The sequence below is a fragment of the Engraulis encrasicolus genome, chromosome 4, assembly GCF_034702125.1.
Source record: "Engraulis encrasicolus isolate BLACKSEA-1 chromosome 4, IST_EnEncr_1.0, whole genome shotgun sequence".
Classification (NCBI taxonomy): Eukaryota; Metazoa; Chordata; class Actinopteri; order Clupeiformes; family Engraulidae; genus Engraulis; species Engraulis encrasicolus.
Window position 1 is genome coordinate 34,419,019 of NC_085860.1, and position 20,000 is coordinate 34,439,018.

At 45.9% G+C, this 20,000-nt stretch overlaps 1 protein-coding gene across 2 annotated transcripts in view; it reads right to left on the reverse strand.

Annotated features, from left to right (window-relative positions):
• fam107b (family with sequence similarity 107 member B) overlaps positions 1-20,000 on the reverse strand; it is a 37,511-nt gene that overhangs the window by 8,660 nt on the left and 8,851 nt on the right. The window contains exons 1-2 of one of the 2 annotated variants that reach the window (XM_063197282.1): positions 5,103-6,040; positions 3,796-3,982 (exon numbers count right to left, since the gene is read on the reverse strand). In XM_063197282.1, the coding sequence (XP_063053352.1) occupies positions 3,796-3,982; positions 5,103-5,145 (230 nt within the window). In that variant the 5' untranslated portion in view covers positions 5,146-6,040. Of the gene's footprint in view, positions 1-3,795; positions 3,983-5,102; positions 6,041-20,000 lie in introns of those variants that run through there. The other variant, XM_063197283.1, reaches the window with a different exon arrangement.

Sequence of the window (20,000 nt, forward strand, 5' to 3'; positions counted from 1 at the left end):
GCCATGATGTAAACAAAACCTTTACATAACACTCAAACACAGAGCGATGGCCCTTTCGATAACGCAATGTTTTGCCTGGTCATTTTTTGCAGTTAGGGAATGGAGCGCACCCAGTTTTTTCTACTTTATTTTTCTTTTCTTTTATTCAAACTACATGGCAGAGACAGACAGACGTTTCGGGTGCATGAGCCTTCATCAGTGTCACCAGTGTCTGGTCATTTTTTGCAAATAAGGGTTCAGTGACTAGGCTGCATGAATAGAATAGAGTAAAAAAATAATTGGAAGCGGGCCCGGACACTAATTGATTTGTTCATGCCAGACTACTTCCCTCCTGACATAATACCCCAATGTGTTGGTATTTGGAAGTTACATTTTGTGTCTGTGTCTGTGTGTGTGTATGTGTGCGTGTGTGTTGATCGCAGCATGATTGAAGCATCCCTGGAGATTTTTACATAATAGAATGACACTTCCTCATTAAAAACGTATCACATGCTACTTTTGTCTGAGAATTTCTCTACCATTCTCTGTGATTTGTGCAAACTAGCTAATTAGAAAGGGAAGCCAACAATGGTGGCGACAAAGGGGCCAGTTCTCCCGGGCCCAGAGAAAGAGGGTAGCCCAGAATGGGGTTCCAGATAACTTTATCCTGGGCCCTGCCAAAGCCTGCCTATGACTTGTGCTACATAACGTCGGTCAGACATACAGTACATTACCATACAGTGCATGCATAGGAATATGATTACGTAAGCCCATAGTATAGAATGGAAGACACTACATGTGTTCCAATCAGAGCATTTTTCTCCTCTCCTTTCCTTATTTGGTGATTTAATCTGGCTAATTAGAAACAACTGACAGTGGAGCATTACTTCATGTAGCCTATGACTTGTGCTACCGGTGTTCTGTCGAGATGTGTTGCCTCGTCGAGATGAGCGACCGGTCGCCCTATTCGATAGTGGTGTTCTATCGATTTGCGATGCCTCATCTAAATGAGCGACCTTGATTTTCCGCAGAAGGCGTTTCAATCGGTCCGCGTAGGACTGTTTTAATAACCATAACTTTGTTTATTTTACGGACAGTGGTGTGCAATCGTTCGTGTGGAGTTTAATAAGAACGTGCGGCTGCTGACCACTAAAAAACGTGAGCCTCTCGTTTGAGTACCATATGAAAGAGAGTTGAGTTTGCGCAAATACTGGAGAAAGTGTTTGGGATCAGGGCCTGGGTTTTTTAATGCAGTAATTTGCTGTTGGTTTGGTTTCAATGCGACGTGGGCTCGCAAGGCAAATTGCCACATGAAATCATGTGCTATGGGGATTAAGCGCCGTTTATATATTCCCAGATAGCAGATAGCGTATTGTGGCTTTGTTTTGGCAGATGTCTTTTAATGACCGGAATCATATTTTCATAACATCCCCACCAGTGCATTTCTTATTACCATGTTCAGGCATTTTACAATGCGGTCGATTCAAATTCTTGAGTGAAAAGGGTGGAGGGAGAATATTGACAGCTCAATCAGAGGTGGCGATTTTTTCCATTTTGCAATGAGAACGCCTCCTCTACATAAATAGTCTTTTCTGATCGATGTTACAATGTTCGAGGCTGAGTGTGTGAGCGATTACGGTTAGGCAACAAAGTAGCAAATGTTCGAGGCCACGCTATTTCGCAGATTTTCCAATGATCTGCTGGATGACCCACGCTATTTCCCGTTTTCCCAGGGGATATATCATAACTTTCAGTCCATGACAGTCGGTGGACAAGCTATAGGCTAACTAGACTATGATGACTGGTGGTAACCTCAGGAGGACATAGAACTAGGCTACAGTTTGAGTCACTAAAGTTGACAGTCTCAGGGGATCCTATCGTAACTTGCGGTCTCACAATTCGATGGGCAATCACCCGCGAAAACCACAGCGAGGGTGTGCGCATGCGTGCGCATGCTCAGTAGCGAAGAGAATCACATCTCGATGGGTCGCTCATATAGACAGGACACCGGCACGTCACGCATACGAATATCATGCATGCACACAGAGGAATATGCTTATGCAAGCATAGTGTATTTAATTGAAGACTCTACTTTTGTACCTGCAGCATTCCATATGTGGTGCAAACTAGTTATAACCAGGAACCAACCACAGTGGAAAAGTGCTGTACTTCATGCACTGTAGGACTGTATGACTTGTACTGAGTCACACATACTACATTATCATGCATGCATAGGAATTTGCTTGTGCAAGCACACCATATTGAATTTAAGACAGTACTTTTGTTCAAATCACAGCATATCTCTCCTCTCTTTCCCTTATTTGGTGCAAAACTGTCATAATTAGGAACCACTCAGATTGGGAAAGTGCTGTCCTTCTTGTAGGCATGACTTGTGCTACGACATCACACGTGCATTACATTACCATGCATGCAGCAGAGAGAGGACTATGCTTATGTAACCTGGCAAGGCAGATGCTCATTAATACTCATATTGTCCATGAACACCTCTGAGTTAGGAGGTTTATTTTCCAGTCGGATAACGATGCACTCCAATTAACCTCCACCGCGCACGTATCTGCACGTCGCATGGCATTCAGAGGTGGGCCAAAATGTTTCATAAGGGAGGGGATTGCATCATCAAATGCGAGCTCACTGAAGCATCTTTGTTGAGGTAACAGATATTGGGAGGAGAGGGAGGGAGTTGAGTTGAGTTGAGTTGAGTTGAGTTGAGTTGAGTTGAGTTGAGTTGAGTTGAGTTGAGTTGAGGAGAGGAGAGGAGAGGAGAGGAGAGGAGAGGAGAGGAGACAGAGAGAGAGAGAGAGAGAGAGAGAGAGAGAGAGAGAGAGAGAGAGAGAGATGAGTCTGTGAGAGGAAGAAAGAAAGAGAAAGAGAGAGAGACAGAAAGAGAGAGAAAGATGAGGAGAGGAGGATGGAGAGAGAGAGAGAGGGCCAGAGAGAGAGAGAGAGAGAGAGAGAGAGAGAGAGAGAGAGAGAGAGAGAGAGAGAGAGAGAGAGAGAGAGAGAGAGAGAGAGACGCCCCATTTAATGTAATGCAAAATGCTGTTAAAGAGGATGTATTTCACCACTTGCCTTAAGTGACCTAGCCAGGACCCATCCCTCCACCTGCCTTTAAATAACCTGAGCAGAATACACGGTAAATAAAGCAGCTGGATCACATTACCCATTCTCTTCTCTACACTAAGTGTGTGTGTGTGTGTGTGTATCTGTATGTGTGTGTGTGTGTGTGTGTGTGTGTGTGTGTGTGTGTGTGTGTGTGTGTGTGTGTGTGTGTGTGTGTGTGTGTGTGTGTGTGTGTGTGTGTGTGTGTGTGTGTGGTGTTTACAGACTGATGAAAAGGCAGGCAAGAGTGGATGACAGATGTTAATAAAGTAAATATAACATTCATAGTGGAAAAAGAGGTAGGGTGAGAGTGAATTGGCATAGAAAAGAGAAGGGAAGAGAGAGACAGATCAAGAGAATAAAAACAGAATAAGAGCGAGAAGGAGTGAGAGAACCAGTGTCAAAGATGAGAAAAGAGGACATGAGAGAGAGAGAGAGAGCAACTTGAGGATAGGAAAAAGAGAGAGAGTATTGAACAAGATAAAGGTGGATATTTCACATCCCAGTAAATACAGATGCCCCAACTTGGCAATGTAAGACAGAGGTAGACAAATAGAATCAGACAGACAGACAGAGCAATGGACAGAAAGAACAATGGACAGACAGACAGACACTGACAGGCCAATGGACAGACAAAAAGACAGACAGATCGATGGACAGACAGACAGAGGAGTAGAGTAGTAGCTAGCGCCGCACCTCTTCTGGTTCATCATGAGCTCGCGGTGCAGGTCCTGGTGGTTCCTGGAGGTCTTGACGGGGTTGATGAGCTTCTTGGGTTTGATGAGCTCGTCGCAGTCCCCGTCCATGTAGTCCGGCTGGGCCATGATGATGGTGCGCACCCTGGGCAGTCCCTCGCTCAGCTCCCCCTGGTCCAGACAGCGCTCTGTGGAGGAGGTCACAGAAAGAGGGGGAGACGGTTACTAAAAGACTCTGGTGCAAAGTGGCACACGGGCAGCTCAAAATAACAGCAATAAAACAAATAAAAACAAAACAAATGCAAAAATCACATGGGCAAATTGGGGCATCTGCAAGTTATTGCTCGAAACCTGGAATTAAGTTACACTAATAATAGCCTAATGTTGTAGGTCACAGGAGGGGGTCACTGTTACAACACAGCTCTGATAAATCCGGTGAGGGAGGCATGGCACTGTGAACTTACTTTTGAAAGCAAAAACACAGTACGCAATAGAAATTAACACAAACTAAAAACTAAAAACCACAAAATCGCAATAATAGTATGGGCATCTGACGTTTCACTAATTACTGTGCAGAAATCATCACTAATCAGAGTAAACATCATAAAAACAAAGATAATGCATACCACCAAGCATCATTTCTTTTACAGTTGACACACCCAAAGGCATCAGAGAAGGAAGGATATTGGAGAAATGTGCATAGTGTACTTTGCAAACACCAGATAAGGTTTTGATTGAAAGATTGTGCAGGTGCATGAGATATGGTTAGATGTATAAGAAGACATAGTGGTATGAAGCTAAACCTATGCCCACACTAACATAAACAATCACCAGTGAGTTGCTCAGCAGACGACAAATCTCTCAGGACAACAAAGTCATAAAATGACATTTCTTTTTCTTTCTTTCTTTCTTTCTTTCTTTCTTTCTTTCTTTCACTTTTGTTGTTACAACACTTTTCAGTTTAACTCACAAAAACAGTATCTCGCACAAAATGCCTAGAAGTGAAAGTTCTTCTATGAGGAAAAACGGTTTGACTTTTGGCAGCACAAATCATCACGGTAAGGGGGGCAATAAGGAAAAAGAAATGCGCTTCGATTGCCATGTGATGCCCCGCAATATGTTTACAAAAGTCCTACACACAGACACAATCACGACCCAGATTTGTAATAACAGTGCATTCGAGGAACAGATACATTCTCAGAACAGATTGGAAGTCAGTACACGATGTACAGAACATGTCCACACCCGGTTTAAAAAGAACGACAAAAAAGTATTCAAAACACGCCAGAATAAAATATTGAAACTCACCCGGCATAATGGGGAACACTGGGTATCTGAACATCGTAGTCATTTTGATTACTTTTTTTGCGGCAAAAAGTTTGTGCAGGCAAAACACTCAAAACGGGCTGCAAGACTAGAACTATCGCACCAAGTTGCTGCGCGAGCGGAGTGCCGCTGTTGATGACCGTGCGCTCTGAGCTCCGAGTGGTGACTGTTGAGGGTTCTGGCTTTCAGGGCTGAGATATTGTTTTATTACCTAACAACACCCGCCCCTGACAGAAACACTCCGCTATGGTTAATCTTTCAGCAGCTGCTGACCCACCATGCCTTATATGGATATGAGCACCACTTTCGCCCACCTATATAGGGCTAGGCTACGCACAGGTGCTCCACATTCCATTTTGTCTCAAAGTCCACATGCAATACTGGACAATAGCGGTTTCTTTTAAACAAAACATGTAGATAGCACTCGAGCTGTATGGCTGTTATACGTGTATGCTGCCGAGAAACACATATAAACAGAAAGGGTTATAATGTGAGGTACAACAATGACTGGAAAGCAGCGGTGATTAACAGCATCCAAAAAGTAACGGTGTTTATTGACATGAAAAACGAGGCGCACGCCCACGGATCCTCCATCCCTTTCGGCGGGGACTGCCTTGTAAACATTTGTAATGTCATGATATGGCCACGAGAGGACGCGCTGACGTAGGCTGCAATCTAGGCCTACCCTGCAACATGCCTGTGACGTACAGCACAGATAATTCAGTTAAACTCTTCCATAGAGGGCTAAATTGAATTTGTACCTGGTCATTTATTTTCTGCAGTGTTCAGGGACACAACCTTTCTCTGGACAATACCTCTGTGGAAAAACACTGAACCTCATCTGCTCTCAAACTTTAGAATGTCAAATAAGAAAAAACACAGAAAACCTGCGCTTCTGCAAAAAGTGAAACATCAGCCTAATGTATTCGTTGGTGGAATCTTGTCAAATCAACACATTCATTATTTTAGAGCAATTTACTGGAAAACATGCGATGCAGGGATGCGTTTATAATGTGCGCTTTGTGTTTGTGTGTGTGTATGTGGCGTCCACAATCAACTAACAAAATCAACATTTTAGCTGGACAGCACACCCTGGGTGGCATGGAAAGCAGACCTTTTGTACATGTATGCAGCATTAGCCTGCTGCTCCAGGTAAAGCAGTGTGGTCGTAATGATGGGTATCCTACTGTAACTCACCCCATACGGAGACGCCTCCTCTGCTTGGCTAGAGAATTGGATTGGCCGTGTGCTCATGTGGGTGTAATGTAATGTGCGTAAATTAAAACACGCTCCTGTCGTGTGTGTGTGTGTGTGTGTGTGTGTGTGTGTGTGTGTGTGTGTGTGTGTGTGTGTGTGTGTGTTTGTGTGCGTGGTTGCGAGCACAATAAATGTGTGTGTCTTTGTGCATGTCACCATGACTGTATGCACAGATATGCTCAACAGGTTGACGCCAGTCTGTGATCACTAGTGAGTCATAAAAGGGTCGGCGTGAGGGACAAATCACACACATCTGTCCCCAGTCGATCGATTGATTCCCAGAAAGTGCACAACACAGTCTGGCTATGATTGAGCGGGTGATGATAGTGACTCAAGCAACGCCCACCCACTGAAATAAAATCTACACAACCGCCTTCTCTATACACAGACGCACACGCGTACGCACACACACGCCTGCTTACCCACCACCACCTCAACACACAAACACACACACAAACACACACACACAAACACGAACACACACACACGAACACACACACACGAACACACACACACGAATACACACACACGAATACACACACACACACACACACACACACACACACACACACACACACACACACACACACACACACACACACACACACACACACACACACACACACACACACACACACACACACGCACACACACACACCATGTGCTGTATTGCCAGAGAACTACTCTGCATGTGTGTAATGTAGCGTATGGTCATTTGGTTGTGGGTAAACGAGTGAGAGCATGCATATGTGAGTGTATTAAAGAGTGGCTTCCCCCTCCTTAATTAAAAGCTTTCAGCAGCTAGCAGCCAGCTGGGGCTAGAGGGATACCACACCACACCACACCACACTACACTACACTACACTGTGACTATGGCAACCTCTCTTATGCAACACAGCCAACACACATAACAAAAGGCAGTGCCAATAAGAGTCACACAAATATACACAGAGACGCACGCGCGCAGGGAAGCCGACGGGGCGGGGCAAAGGGGTCACTTGTCCCGGGCCCAGGAAGAGAGGGGGCCCAGAGTTGGATCCTCAGTACATTGTAGTAGATTGGCTTTGGGGCCCTTTCAGGTGTCTTTGTCCCAGGCCCAGGCAAAGCTGTCGGCGCACGCACGCGCACACGCACAGAGCTAATGCAGAAGTTAAGATCCCAAAACAGCCCTAGCCACAAATTATTCTCTTCTGCATATGGGTGTGGTGGCCAAATACTCAGACATATACACATACACCAAATAGGCAGACAGACACATACAACACATATGGACACACACACACACACACACACACACACACACACACACACACACACACACACACACACACACACACACACACACACACACACACACACGCACGCACACACACACACGCACGCACACACACACACACACACACGGCTATCTACAGGCCATCTATCATGTGCAACACAAGCCTGTGCATAAAAATTAGCATGTGGGACAATAAATCGTTCCTGTATGTGTGTGTGTCTACATGTGCACATTCATCTTTCCAGGACGCCACTGCCTTCCTTCCTTTCCAGGAATCCCCTATTAAAAAGCCAGTGAGCCAGCATGCGTGCGCGCACACGCACACACAATCGCATTGTAGGCCTACAATGCAAGAAGAATAGGCCACTTGCGTGCACACACACGCACGCACGCACACACAGACACACACGACAGGAATGTCCATTTCACGTGTGCACACAAAAGGAGCGTGCTGTTTACAGGTTGGTGAGGAAGTGCTCATGGCCCCCCCTGGTCCCCTAGTAGTAGCAGTAGTTCATGCCTCTCTGGTCCCCTACCTAGCCCAGGAAACCAGCCAGCCAGCAGGGCAAGTGTGTCCCCTGAAGGCAGTGGTGTAGTCTACTTTTTTTGGTGGGTATACTGTATATTTGACCATTTTTTGAAGTGGGTACACTGTATGTATTTGTGCTATTCAAAATAATGGATCAATCAATTTTAAGTGGGTATACTGAAATCCCTTAAATTTTGAAGTGGGTATACTCCCTATACCCGCGTTCTACGTAGACTACACCACTGCCTGAGGGGAAGGCCCCTTGGTTCTTCCAGCTCCACAGTGCCGCCTGCTAATGAGCAGCTTTTATGGCACCTCAGAGGACGTCACTCTCTCCACCCCCAACCCCAAACCTCACTGCCATGTCCCTGTCCCGCTGCTCCGTCGAAATGGGCTGCTGTGTCAAAATCAGCTAGCAGTGGCTATGACACTTTAGAATTTAAATCCCCTTTCTGATTGGTTGCTAGCTGTGTGTCAAAATGGTTTGGAAACTGCAGCTCAAAAGCAGTTTGGTCAAAAACATTTTAAAGCCTTAGCACAGTTCCATAACAATAACGTAGAATGTATCCATGGCGATCATCACGCCCAGACCCTAACCACTGATCCAGGAGCAGTTTGTAGCTCATTTCGACAGGTAGTCCACATCGACGGGGCACGGTCTCACTACAAAAGCAATTCCCCCCCTCTATGTGCGGATGTGTGCCTAATGACCCCACGCACACTGTGACGACAGCAGCCGAGAGCTGTGAGGAACTTACTGGCATTGCTAATGTCAAGCCCAGAGGACAAGAGGGGGAAAGGAGCGTGCCTTGACCTTGCTCCCTTTACAAGTTTCCATCAGTGCTGGCAGCAATGGACATAGAGACAAACACACACACAGACACACTTTTGTGTGCACACATGCACATAAAGCAGCAAACATATGCACACATGTGCAAGTGCACGCACGCACGCACGCACACGCACATACAAACACGCACGCACACACACGCGCACACATGCTCACACACACGCGCACACACACGCGCACACACCCACACACAGGACAGTGCCCAGTGTGGCTGACTGGCTGACGATGTTTCCTTCAGTGCGTGGTCATGTTCACGCGGCCCATGCTGATAAAGGAAGCCCTGTGAAAAGAGGCTGGTGTCATTTCCTGAGAAATAGAACTCCCTCTTTGTAGGCCTGTAAGTCTTTTTTTCCCCTTCTCCTTTGGTGTTGTTCCTCCTCTCAGCGGGGGTTAATTAAATGAATGAGAGAGCTGGCAACAGTCATCCCTTTCTTCCTAGGGCTCCAGCAGCAGCAGCAGCAGCAGCAACTGGGGCAGTAGCAGCAGAAACACTTAGGGCCACTGACTTCGTCCCCCCTTGTCGGCTTCCCATGGAAACACTAGCAGTGGGCCTTATGTTTAGGACACATGGACGAAGTGTTGCCATCCTTCCCGGTTTACCCTGAACTGGGAAACTCCAACTCCCATTGTCATTGTGACACAGCACTCCGCAGCACACAAGTGCACACTGCACACAAAAAAATGCATTTATGCCTCACCCGTGCAAAGGGGCAGTCCGCAATGGCGCCCGAAAGGGAGCAGTGCGGCGGGACGGTACCATGCTCAGGGTACCTCAGTCATGGAGGAGAGCACTGGTTAATTACTACTCCCCCCCCCCACACCAACTTGGGTGGGTCAGGAGTCGAACCGGCAACCTTTGGGCTACAAGTCTGACGCCTTAACCGCATACCCATGACCCTTGATCTGTCTCGGTGAAAAAATACTTTTTTCCCTGGACATTGAATGAAGGACGCCATTGCTTGCAAGCAAAAAGGTTGATTGAGTTTAAAATGTCCAGACAGAGGTGGCAACCCTACATGGAAGCGAAATGAGGAGATATTCAGGGTTGATTCAATTATCTTAATTACCGTCCACCCTTATGCTTGTGGTCTCGTGATGATGTCGTCAGACGTCATTGACGAAAGAATTTGAATTCAGTATCGCGCAAAAGCACAATTCAAAAGGTCAATTTTTTAATTTGCAATCGAGATTTTGAATAGGGAAAAGTCCCCCAAACGCTGTTGTGCAAAGGGAAATGTACTTGTTTTCTCCCCGGAAGTGGGGCGTCAGTGCAGTGCAGGGCCAGAGATTCTTTAAGTAATATAGAGATATGCCAATGTAATAGGTTGCTATGGGCACCTAACATGACCAGGTTCCGGTCTGCCTAAAGGGGCGTGTCATAACACTCCTAGCATTGAATAGAATAGTCCTTAGGTCTGCCTAGGTCTGCCTAAAGGGGGATTTCCCCCCTCTCCCCCTTGCAATAATAGAACCCGGAAACAATGGGCCAATGGAACCTCTCTCTCTCTACTCTCTCTGGCAGGGCCACTAGCACAGGTAGAGGACGGGAGTCTGGATAATGGAATGGAACCTCAGTATTCCATTCTGGCAACTCAATGGTCTACACAGGTCATAACGGCGAATCAAATCGAATAAAACCTGTGATGTGAGTTTCACCGGTCGCCACTGGTGACATTCTCTCCTTATGAATAACATTAAATGATTAAACTTGATATTCCTCTCAGTACTTTTTGCTTTCCTTCAATTGATTTTGCCCCTCTTTGCCCCACTCATGCCTTAAAGGAATGAATTGCGAGTTTTGCTTCTCTTTGCAAAATTTGCTTGCATGCATCCCTGTTGTTAGACATGCACGACAGAGGATAAAGACATGGGCATAGGCACGGGAAGCCCTCTCCGACATCATAGCACTAACTCCAGTAACTAGCAGAAGGCCTCAGGCCTAGGTCATACTTCTCTGCATTTGACCAAACATAGACATGGAAACCAGTCTCCCATGTCAGAACCATAACCGAACACCAACATCTTTGCAACGTTCAACACACAACGGAGAATATCCATGGAGAACATGATCGAATATCATCACAAGTGCAACTATGTGTCTAGGTTATCTTGGAGATTGAAGTATAGGCTACATTAGGCTGAGGACAGAGGACAAAGACAAAACATAGACACAGAAACCCCTCTCATTTGTCAGATTCATAGAATACCTCCAGCAGAGAAGTTATGCAACATTAAACACGCCATGGAGAAATATGATTGTAAAATAGTTTCAATACAAATTCGTGTCTACGCTTCTGCCGGAGATGGGGAACTATACATGTAAGAATAAACTATAAACCAAAGACATGGACGACAGACTAGGGTACAAAGACAAAGGCTTCCGCTCAGTCTGGAGAAGCAACCTTCCTGATATCCTGCCCAGACACAACCAAGGACTCACTCTCCTCTGATCACAAAGGACTGACGTATTGTGAGAGGAATGTCTCTCCCTCTCCCTGTCTCTCTCTCTTTCTCTCTCTCCCTCCCTCTGTGGGGTTATCTTATTGTGTTTTACCTTCCCTAATGTAGAAGCATGCGAAGCATTTTGCAAGTGAAAACAAAGCGCATCATCATGGGTATGTGTGTCACACAAAGACACATGATCTCATATTTGTGGCTTGTTTATTTGTGCTGCTATTTAGCAATACCAAAACAGCGAAGCCACGAGGACACACAGCGTGGGAGACTTCCCAGTAAAAACCCTCCGCCCAGAGAGAGACTCACCCTTTTTCCAGTGTCTTAGAGAGAGAGAGAGAGAGAGAGAGAGAGAGAGAGAGAGAGAGAGAGAGAGAGAGAGAGAGAGAGAGAGAGAGAGAGAGAGAGAGAGAGAGAGAGGAGGAGACTCCCTGCTCACAGCTATTCTCTGACCAGAGCAGAGGGGAGTGGAGAAGAGAGGAGCAGACAGGGCGTTGGGAGGCCACTGTCACTGGGCCCACTAAATCATTTCACAGCTTCCTCTTCCACTCAACTAAGCCAGGCTTCAGACAGGAGGGGTCGAGCTTCAGAGAGAGAGAGAGAGAGAGAGAGAGAGAGAGAGAGAGAGAGAGGGAGAGAGAGAGAAAGAAAGAAAGAAAGAAAGATAGTGTGAGAGAGAGAGCGCATGCAAGAGAGAGAAAGAGCGAGCAAGAGAGACAGAGAAATATGGAGAGTGAGAGATTGTGAGAGTGAGAGACAAAGACACAGACAGAGTCAGACAGAGAGTACACTCAAAAATACTCAAAGACAAAAAAAACAGGAAACGGACATATTGTACCCCAAGACAAAGAGGCCCCCTGATCTTTCCATGACTGCAGACCCACTTATGTAAGAGACGGGCGTTAAGAAAGAAAAAAAAAAAGGAAAAATGCACATTGGAAAGAAAGAAGGACTGAAAGGGAGAGTGAAAATGGAAATGGAATTGTGGGAAAGTGAATGAGAATTAACAGCTGCTTTCATACAAACACAGAAATGAAAAGCGGAGATTGTCTGAGGCGATGAGAGGGGGGAAGGGTAAAGGGGAAGGAATGTGGAGGAGGTCACCATTTGGACATTGTGTCAAAAACGATGGTACACGTACAAATATGAGCCTAAATATGAAACTGTATGAAAACTGAGAAAAACGGCTACGAATCGTCACAGTACCATATTTGATAGGGTTTTTTTTACGTCCAAACTCAATAGCAAGAAGCATCTGATTCAGGTAACAAGACACAGGAGGTGTTATTGAGTCAATTTCCAGTCGAAACTCAATTTGGCAAATTATACAATTACCATGTTTCGGAGTTGTAAGTTAAGGCAGTACTGACTACTCTACTTCAGCACCATACAAGGACGACACACATTTCTGAATCTGTGAATGTGAGCTCCGTACCACAGAAAAAACAACACTGTCGGAGCAGAACCATCACAAAAGAATGGGTAGAAGAACTTGTACACCTGAAGTTGCAAAAAAAGGCCTGAGCAAAAAGGGAAATTAAAGTGCCTCATTAGCGAAATTAAATTCGGAAGCGGAGATCACACAGAGAGCAAATTAGAATCAAGAAAAATAATCTGTGACGGGCTAAGGAGAGAATGTGCCAAAAGACCCACAAATCCCAAAAGGTGGGTGTGTGCCTTTGTTCTGCCTGAACGTATTCCCTTTGCAGTTTAGAGAGAGAGAGAGAGAGAGAGAGAGAGAGAGAGAGAGAGAGAGAGAGAGAGAGAGAGAGAGAGAGAGAGAGAGAGACAGAGAGACAGAGAGACAGAGAGAGAGCAGCTGGTAGCCTATTGCACCATCTGACCCTGTGCGTCTCAATGTGGTTTACACGCAGCAGGGAATAAGGTGGGGGGGGGGGGGATAGGAGTGTGTTGATTTCACATGTGACACACACACACACACACACACACACACACACACACACACACACACACACACACACACACACACACACACACACACACACACACACACACACACACACACACACACACACACACACACACACACACACACACACTTCCGTCATCTGTCACTCTCCAAGAGCCCTCCTCTAGTGTCCTTCACTGTCACTGTCCCAGTGGCTACCAATCCCCCCCACCCCCACCGCCTCAACATCACCACCCCTGTATCCATGGTGATCACGCCATTGCAACCTCAGTCAACTCTTCCTTCACACACAGACACAGACACAGACACCACCATCCCCCTTACACAGTCAAGAGAGCCCCCCCCCCTCTTTCAAAAGCATCCAGCTATAAAAAGAAAGAAAAATGAACCAATACTATTCTTGAAGCACTTAGCAGTTGAAGCCTTCTACAATTTTCGGTGGTAGCGTCATGACACAGGGGTTACCTCAGGACATGTGGCATCATGCACACACAGTTCCCTCTGCTTTACTAATCATATCCCCATTATGACATTGCAGGAGGACACTGATGAGTCCCCAAGGAGAGACAGAGAGGGAGAGAGAGAGGAAAGGAGAGAGGGGGGGGGGTGCATGTGTGGAGGGACAAGACTCTGGTAGAGTCTCTCTACAGACAGGAAGGATACAGAGAGAGAGAGAGAGAGAGAGAGAGAGAGAGAGAGAGAGAGAGAGAGAGAGAGAGAGAGAGAGAGAGAGAGAGAGAGAGAGAGGGAGAAAGAGAAAGAGAAAGAGAGAAAGAGAAAGAGAGAAAGAGACAGAGATACAGACAGAGACAGAGGAGAAGCAGGAATATTGGCCTGCTCTCCAGACATGATGTGGAAAACCTTGCAGAGAATTACATCCATTTCCTCCATTGGGGACTTGAGATATTTCACTATCCACAAGGCCATGCCGTTCCCACAGTCAGACCAGAGGAGAGGAAAGGATAGGACAGGAAAAGAGTGCAGCTAGACTAGGCTTAAGCGAAGAGAACAGTAGAACCGAGAGGTGTAGAAAAGAAGAGAGGCAAACCTAACACACAGGAGAACAGAGGAGAGGCAAACAGGCAATGAGAGAAAATACAGAGATGACACAGAAATAGGAAAAGAGCAAAAGGAGTGATGAAAAAGACAGAAAATAGATACAAAGAGAAGTATAGAAAGGAGAGGAGAGAAAAGAGGACAGAATGAGGGGGTGCCCAGTCAGCACTTCAGAAGAGGGAATTCCAGCCGAAGGTCTGCTCCAAAAATATGCTAAGTGCATTTCCATGTATACGTTGGGCAACACGCAGCCGGCACGGGGAGCTGTTCACCACTAGGAATTAGAGAGTATTTCTGAAGAAAAGTGGGAGGTATGGGACGCATATACAAATAGTGGAAGAGAGCTCGTGGGTGGAAGAGGGAGAGAGAGAGAGAGAGAGAGAGAGAGAGAGAGAGAGAGAGAGAGAGAGAGAGAGAGAGAGAGAGAGACAGAGAGAGAGAGAGAATAAGAAAATAAACAGCCAGGCTCTCCTTTCTTTTGTATTTTCTCCAGGGGGTGTCAAGGTTCAACCTCCGCAGCTCTGGTCTGCATTACCGCTGTTATGTTACAAAATGTCTCATTTGTTCAGGTTAGCGACGCTTCATCTAAACCTCAATTTCCTGCAATTGTTTGCATTTCTGACCAAAACGGTTTTTTTCTTTCCTATTGCAAATATTTATTTTTCCACTGATTCGATAAGCAGAAAGAGAGAGAATCCTGCAGATGAGAAAATGAACATGTAGCACACGGGTAACATTGTAATGAGTTTGTATTTGGAATGTTGGGAGTAAAACTGTATGAATGTAATGCATTCTCTTGTCGACTATAAAGCTTCCAAAAGCTCCATAATTGTTGTGCTGAGAGCATAGGCTGAGTTGAAAAGAAATCGTGAATATGTAAGAACATGCTTTATGTACCACTTCAAAACGCTGAAAGATTTTAAACTAATGTTGCCTTTCTCTGACTTATCAGGATAAACCACAACATCCTTTATTGCTACACAAATCTCCAGGGTTTGACATACATTGGCTTAAGACTTCAGTTAGGCCTATCTTATGCGACTCATAGGGCTTTTCAACTTGTATTCAGGATCACACGCACGCTGCGCACACGGCAGATAAGTACATTGAGGCTTAAGTGTTTGTGGTATCAGCCTGCTAATACCAAGGAAATTCATCAGCCAAATGGATAGACACATACACACAGACACAAGCATTCTCGTTTATTCACACATACTGTACACCCGCATGCACACAGAGAAGAACACGCAAGCATTCTCGTTTATTCACACATATGCCCACATGCACACAAAGAACACGCAATTGTTCTCGTTTATTCACACATGCCCACATACTGTAGAAGAACACGCAATTGTTCTCGTTTATTCACATATGCCCGCATGCACACAAACCCGTACACATGCATGCACGCAAATACACACACGCGCACACAGACACAGACACACACAAAGAGACACACACACACACACACACACACACACACACAGACACACAAAGACACACAAAGACACACAAAGACACACAAAGACACACAAAGACACACCCACACACAAAGACACACACACACACACGCACGCGCACACACACACACAGGCACACACACACCATCTGTGATAATGAGCTCCACCTGGGCATAGCCGCTGGCTTTTTGTTTTGCGGTTGGGTGGGCATCCCTCATCAGTTAACTAGAAGAGGATTTTAAACCAGGTCACAGAGCTGGGATGTGGCATCCAGGCTGCCAGACAACTGCCACATAAACATGTTAATAATAACGTGCCCCACGCACACACCAATGGCATTAATGACTACAATTGGTCTGTGATACAGGCAGGTTTTATGCACACACCAGCTAGTAAGTCTGAAATGGTGTTGGTGACTTACAATGATCATGGTACACTGGCCATGGGCACTGGTGTGTGTGTGTGTGTGTGTGTGTGTGTGTGTGTGTGTGTGTGTGTGTGTGTGTGTGTGTGTGTGTGTGTGTGTGTGTGTGTGTGTGTGTGTGTGTGTGTGTGTGTGTGTGTGTGTGTGTGTGCGCGTGTGTGTGTGTGTGTGTGTGTGAGAGAGAGAGTACTGTTATTTATAATGTCTTCTTTATATGTTTTAGTTCAACTGCACATTGGAGACCGGAACAAAAGAGCCAAACCATACTGTTGCTCAAAAGGGGGCATTGCACATCATTGAGTGGCAAAGAAGACATGGATGACCCACCAACCAGCAAACGGCACTTGTAAACACAAATGTCGGTCAACGGTTGTCCAAAGCCCAAAATGGCGCTTAAAGTCAAATTTAAACATCAGTAAAAGACGACTGGCTTGCGTCAAGGTTTCTCAGTAAGCCATATGTTATGTTGGCAGAATAAGTGTTTTTTGGGATTTGAGGACGGGAGTTTTAAGGAGCGTCGTAGGATTTGTCATGAGTCTTTAATGGATGAAGGATGAAGGTCAGAGTTCTGTAGGATGCATTTCCTGTTTCTCTTCACTGGGATTGGAGTGGACTGTAGTAGTAGTGACCCCCCCTGAGGGACGAGGATGGGGGTGGAAGGGGGGTGGGGGCAGGGTCACACAATGAGGCCATGTGATGGGGGTCATATCAGTATGAGTGTGAGAGGATCCTGCCACGAGTGTCGGCCTGTGTGTGTGTGTGTGTGTGTGTGTGTGTGTGTGTGTGTGTGTGTGTGTGTGTGTGTGTGTGTGTGTGTGTGTGTGTGTGTGAGAAAGTGATATGATATATGACTCTGGGAGCGAGAGCAAGACCTATTGCTGGTGTGAAAAGTGCCCCAGGGAGAGTCCAGGCTAAGAAGACAAACAAGGGAGACGCAGAGCTGAATAGGCAAGACCGTTTACTCACCCAGCTACTACACAGACTTAGAAAGTGAGTGCTCACGGCACTCAAGTTTTCAACTTAAGCGCATTCTGCTCACCTGAAGCAACCCTCAGTTAACTTCAGATTTACATAGTGTACTCAGCCAATACTTTTGCCACCCTTGTAAATTGTTGGCAAGACACCCCTACAACTCCCCACGAGGTACGACTAGTAGTACCAGAGATATTCTATAGAGATATGCCAATATAATAGGTTTCTATGGGCACCTAACATGACCAGGTTCTGGTCTGCCTAAAGGGGCGTGTCATAATGCTCCTACAATGAATAGAACAGTCCTTAGGTCTGCCTAGGTCTGCCTAAAGGGGGCCATAATAGAACCAGGAAACAATGGGCCAATGGAACCTCTCTCTCTCTACTCTCTCTGGTAGTACTACTTCTAATACTACAACTAGCAATAATACTGTGTACATGATGCAACCTTTAGTGTGTTATTAGTCACTACCCTCAATAAATGCCACATTCAACAGACATAAAGATTTGCACCTCTACCACCCCATGCCAGTGCCACTCTCTCAGTCCGGATGCGTCGTCGCAATGTGCCATGTACATAACTACTCCTCCAGTGTGGAGCGAACAGTTGCAAAACAGCTTCCTGTTCAGTGTGACACGCCACCCTATGCTTCTCGTCACCGGCCATTGGGCCCATGCCATGTTAACAATTAACAGCTCAAACACACAGACATGTGCACACAGACACGGACACAGAAACACATACGCACACACACATACACGTCAGTGCACTCATGTGTACATAAGATAAGTATCCGGAACACCTGACATCTTATTACCTCACACACACAAAACGAAGTTCAAGAGAGATCTTTGATAGGACAAAAACCTCCCCTCTACCTGTACCCTCCGATTGACAAACGGTCCATTGCCACGCCACCACACACAAAAGCGTATTCAAATCTCTAATTCTCGTGATGATCATCATCAAAAAGACAGGTTTGCATCTCATTAAACAAATGCCCTGTGCTGTGGGTAGCCAGGAAGGTGCATCGGATACCGTCTCTGTGGTGACGGAAAGTGTCAGTTTGAGTGTTGCGATAAACCGGGGTTTTTACATATCGGAAGAGAGGGGGGAAAAAGTCACGAAGGGTTTAGGGGTTTGTAGCATCACTGTGGTTTCAACCACGGAAATTCATTCTGCATGACACACACACATGCACACGCGCACACATTTACACTAGCAAAACCACCTCTACCACAAGGCGTAGTGCAACAGACCTACTGAACACAGAAAGATGTCAAGTATACGTAGGTGGCTCTCTCTGCCTCTCAAAAACGTTGCCTGTTCGCATCACATGACATACATCCCTAATTAACCAATAAATGAAGAGCTCTTTTCCAAAACGCTATATCCACCATTTTTGACTTTTTGCATTTTAATATTGGAATTGACTGTTCAGAAGTCCTATCATCTATCTGTGAATTCTTGTCATTCAAATATTTTGAGAACATACTTAAAAACCTCTATAAAAATGCATTTTGCAATGCATTTCAATGGAATGCCCAATACAAAAATGTCAATTTCCTAACATTCTATAAAATGGATATATCTCATTTTGGAAAAGAGCTCTTCAAATAGATGTTTTGGCATGTATGCCTTTTAAAACCAAGCTTGTTTAGAATGTAACAAATGTGTAAATGTGGTAAATATGTACACTTTTGGAAGACGCAATGTATCTCTTTTGCTGACAACTACACACCCAGAGACCATAAACATACACCCCCACACCCACACCCACTCTGACGTTCCCCTGTGAAACACCAACAGTTTGAGTCACAGTCAGCTGTTCTTGTAAGCACAAGAGTTATGTCCGATCACTCATCAGCAGGTGGGTCATCATGTCCACCTGTTGCTCTCACGCCTGTCACTTGTCACACTGTCACTCTCTCATGGCTTTTCTTGTTGTCCCTTTCACCCATAGGTCTGCTCATGTGTGTGTATGTTTATGTCAGTATGTATGTAAGTATATGTGTGTGTGTGCATGTGTGTGTGTGTGTGTGCGTTCACGTATGTGTGTGCGTACGCACGTACATGTGTGTGTGTGTGTGTGTGTGTGTGTGTATCATTGTCACCGGGCTGTCACTGTCTGCCACTGCCATTGTCTGAATGGGCCTCATTGTGCCTGGCCAGGCCGTGGGCTTCGCTTGCTCATGCAGAGAGAATGTGATGAAGTGGCAGAAGCTTTTCGGCTACTGACTCCACACCACACACATAGATAGCCCTGACACCATTGTAGCAGGCTTTGGAGCACCGCTTAAAGCAACTTCACTGTAGCGCAAACACACAGTTACAGTATGAAGCCATTGCGGTATACACACATGCCCAACCCTGACAGCACACACACACACACACACACACACACACACACACACACACACACACACACACACACACACACACACACACACACACACACACACACACACACACACACACACACACACACACACACACACACACACACGGCCTCAATAACCACTGTAGCATACACACACAGGCCTCCACACAGGCACACAGAGACACACACACACACACAGTCTGAAAACTATAGTTGAGAACCTCATCAGAGAAACGAGCTGAATGAACCCCAAGGTCCCGAATAGCCAGCTCCACCACATGCCTCCTGGCT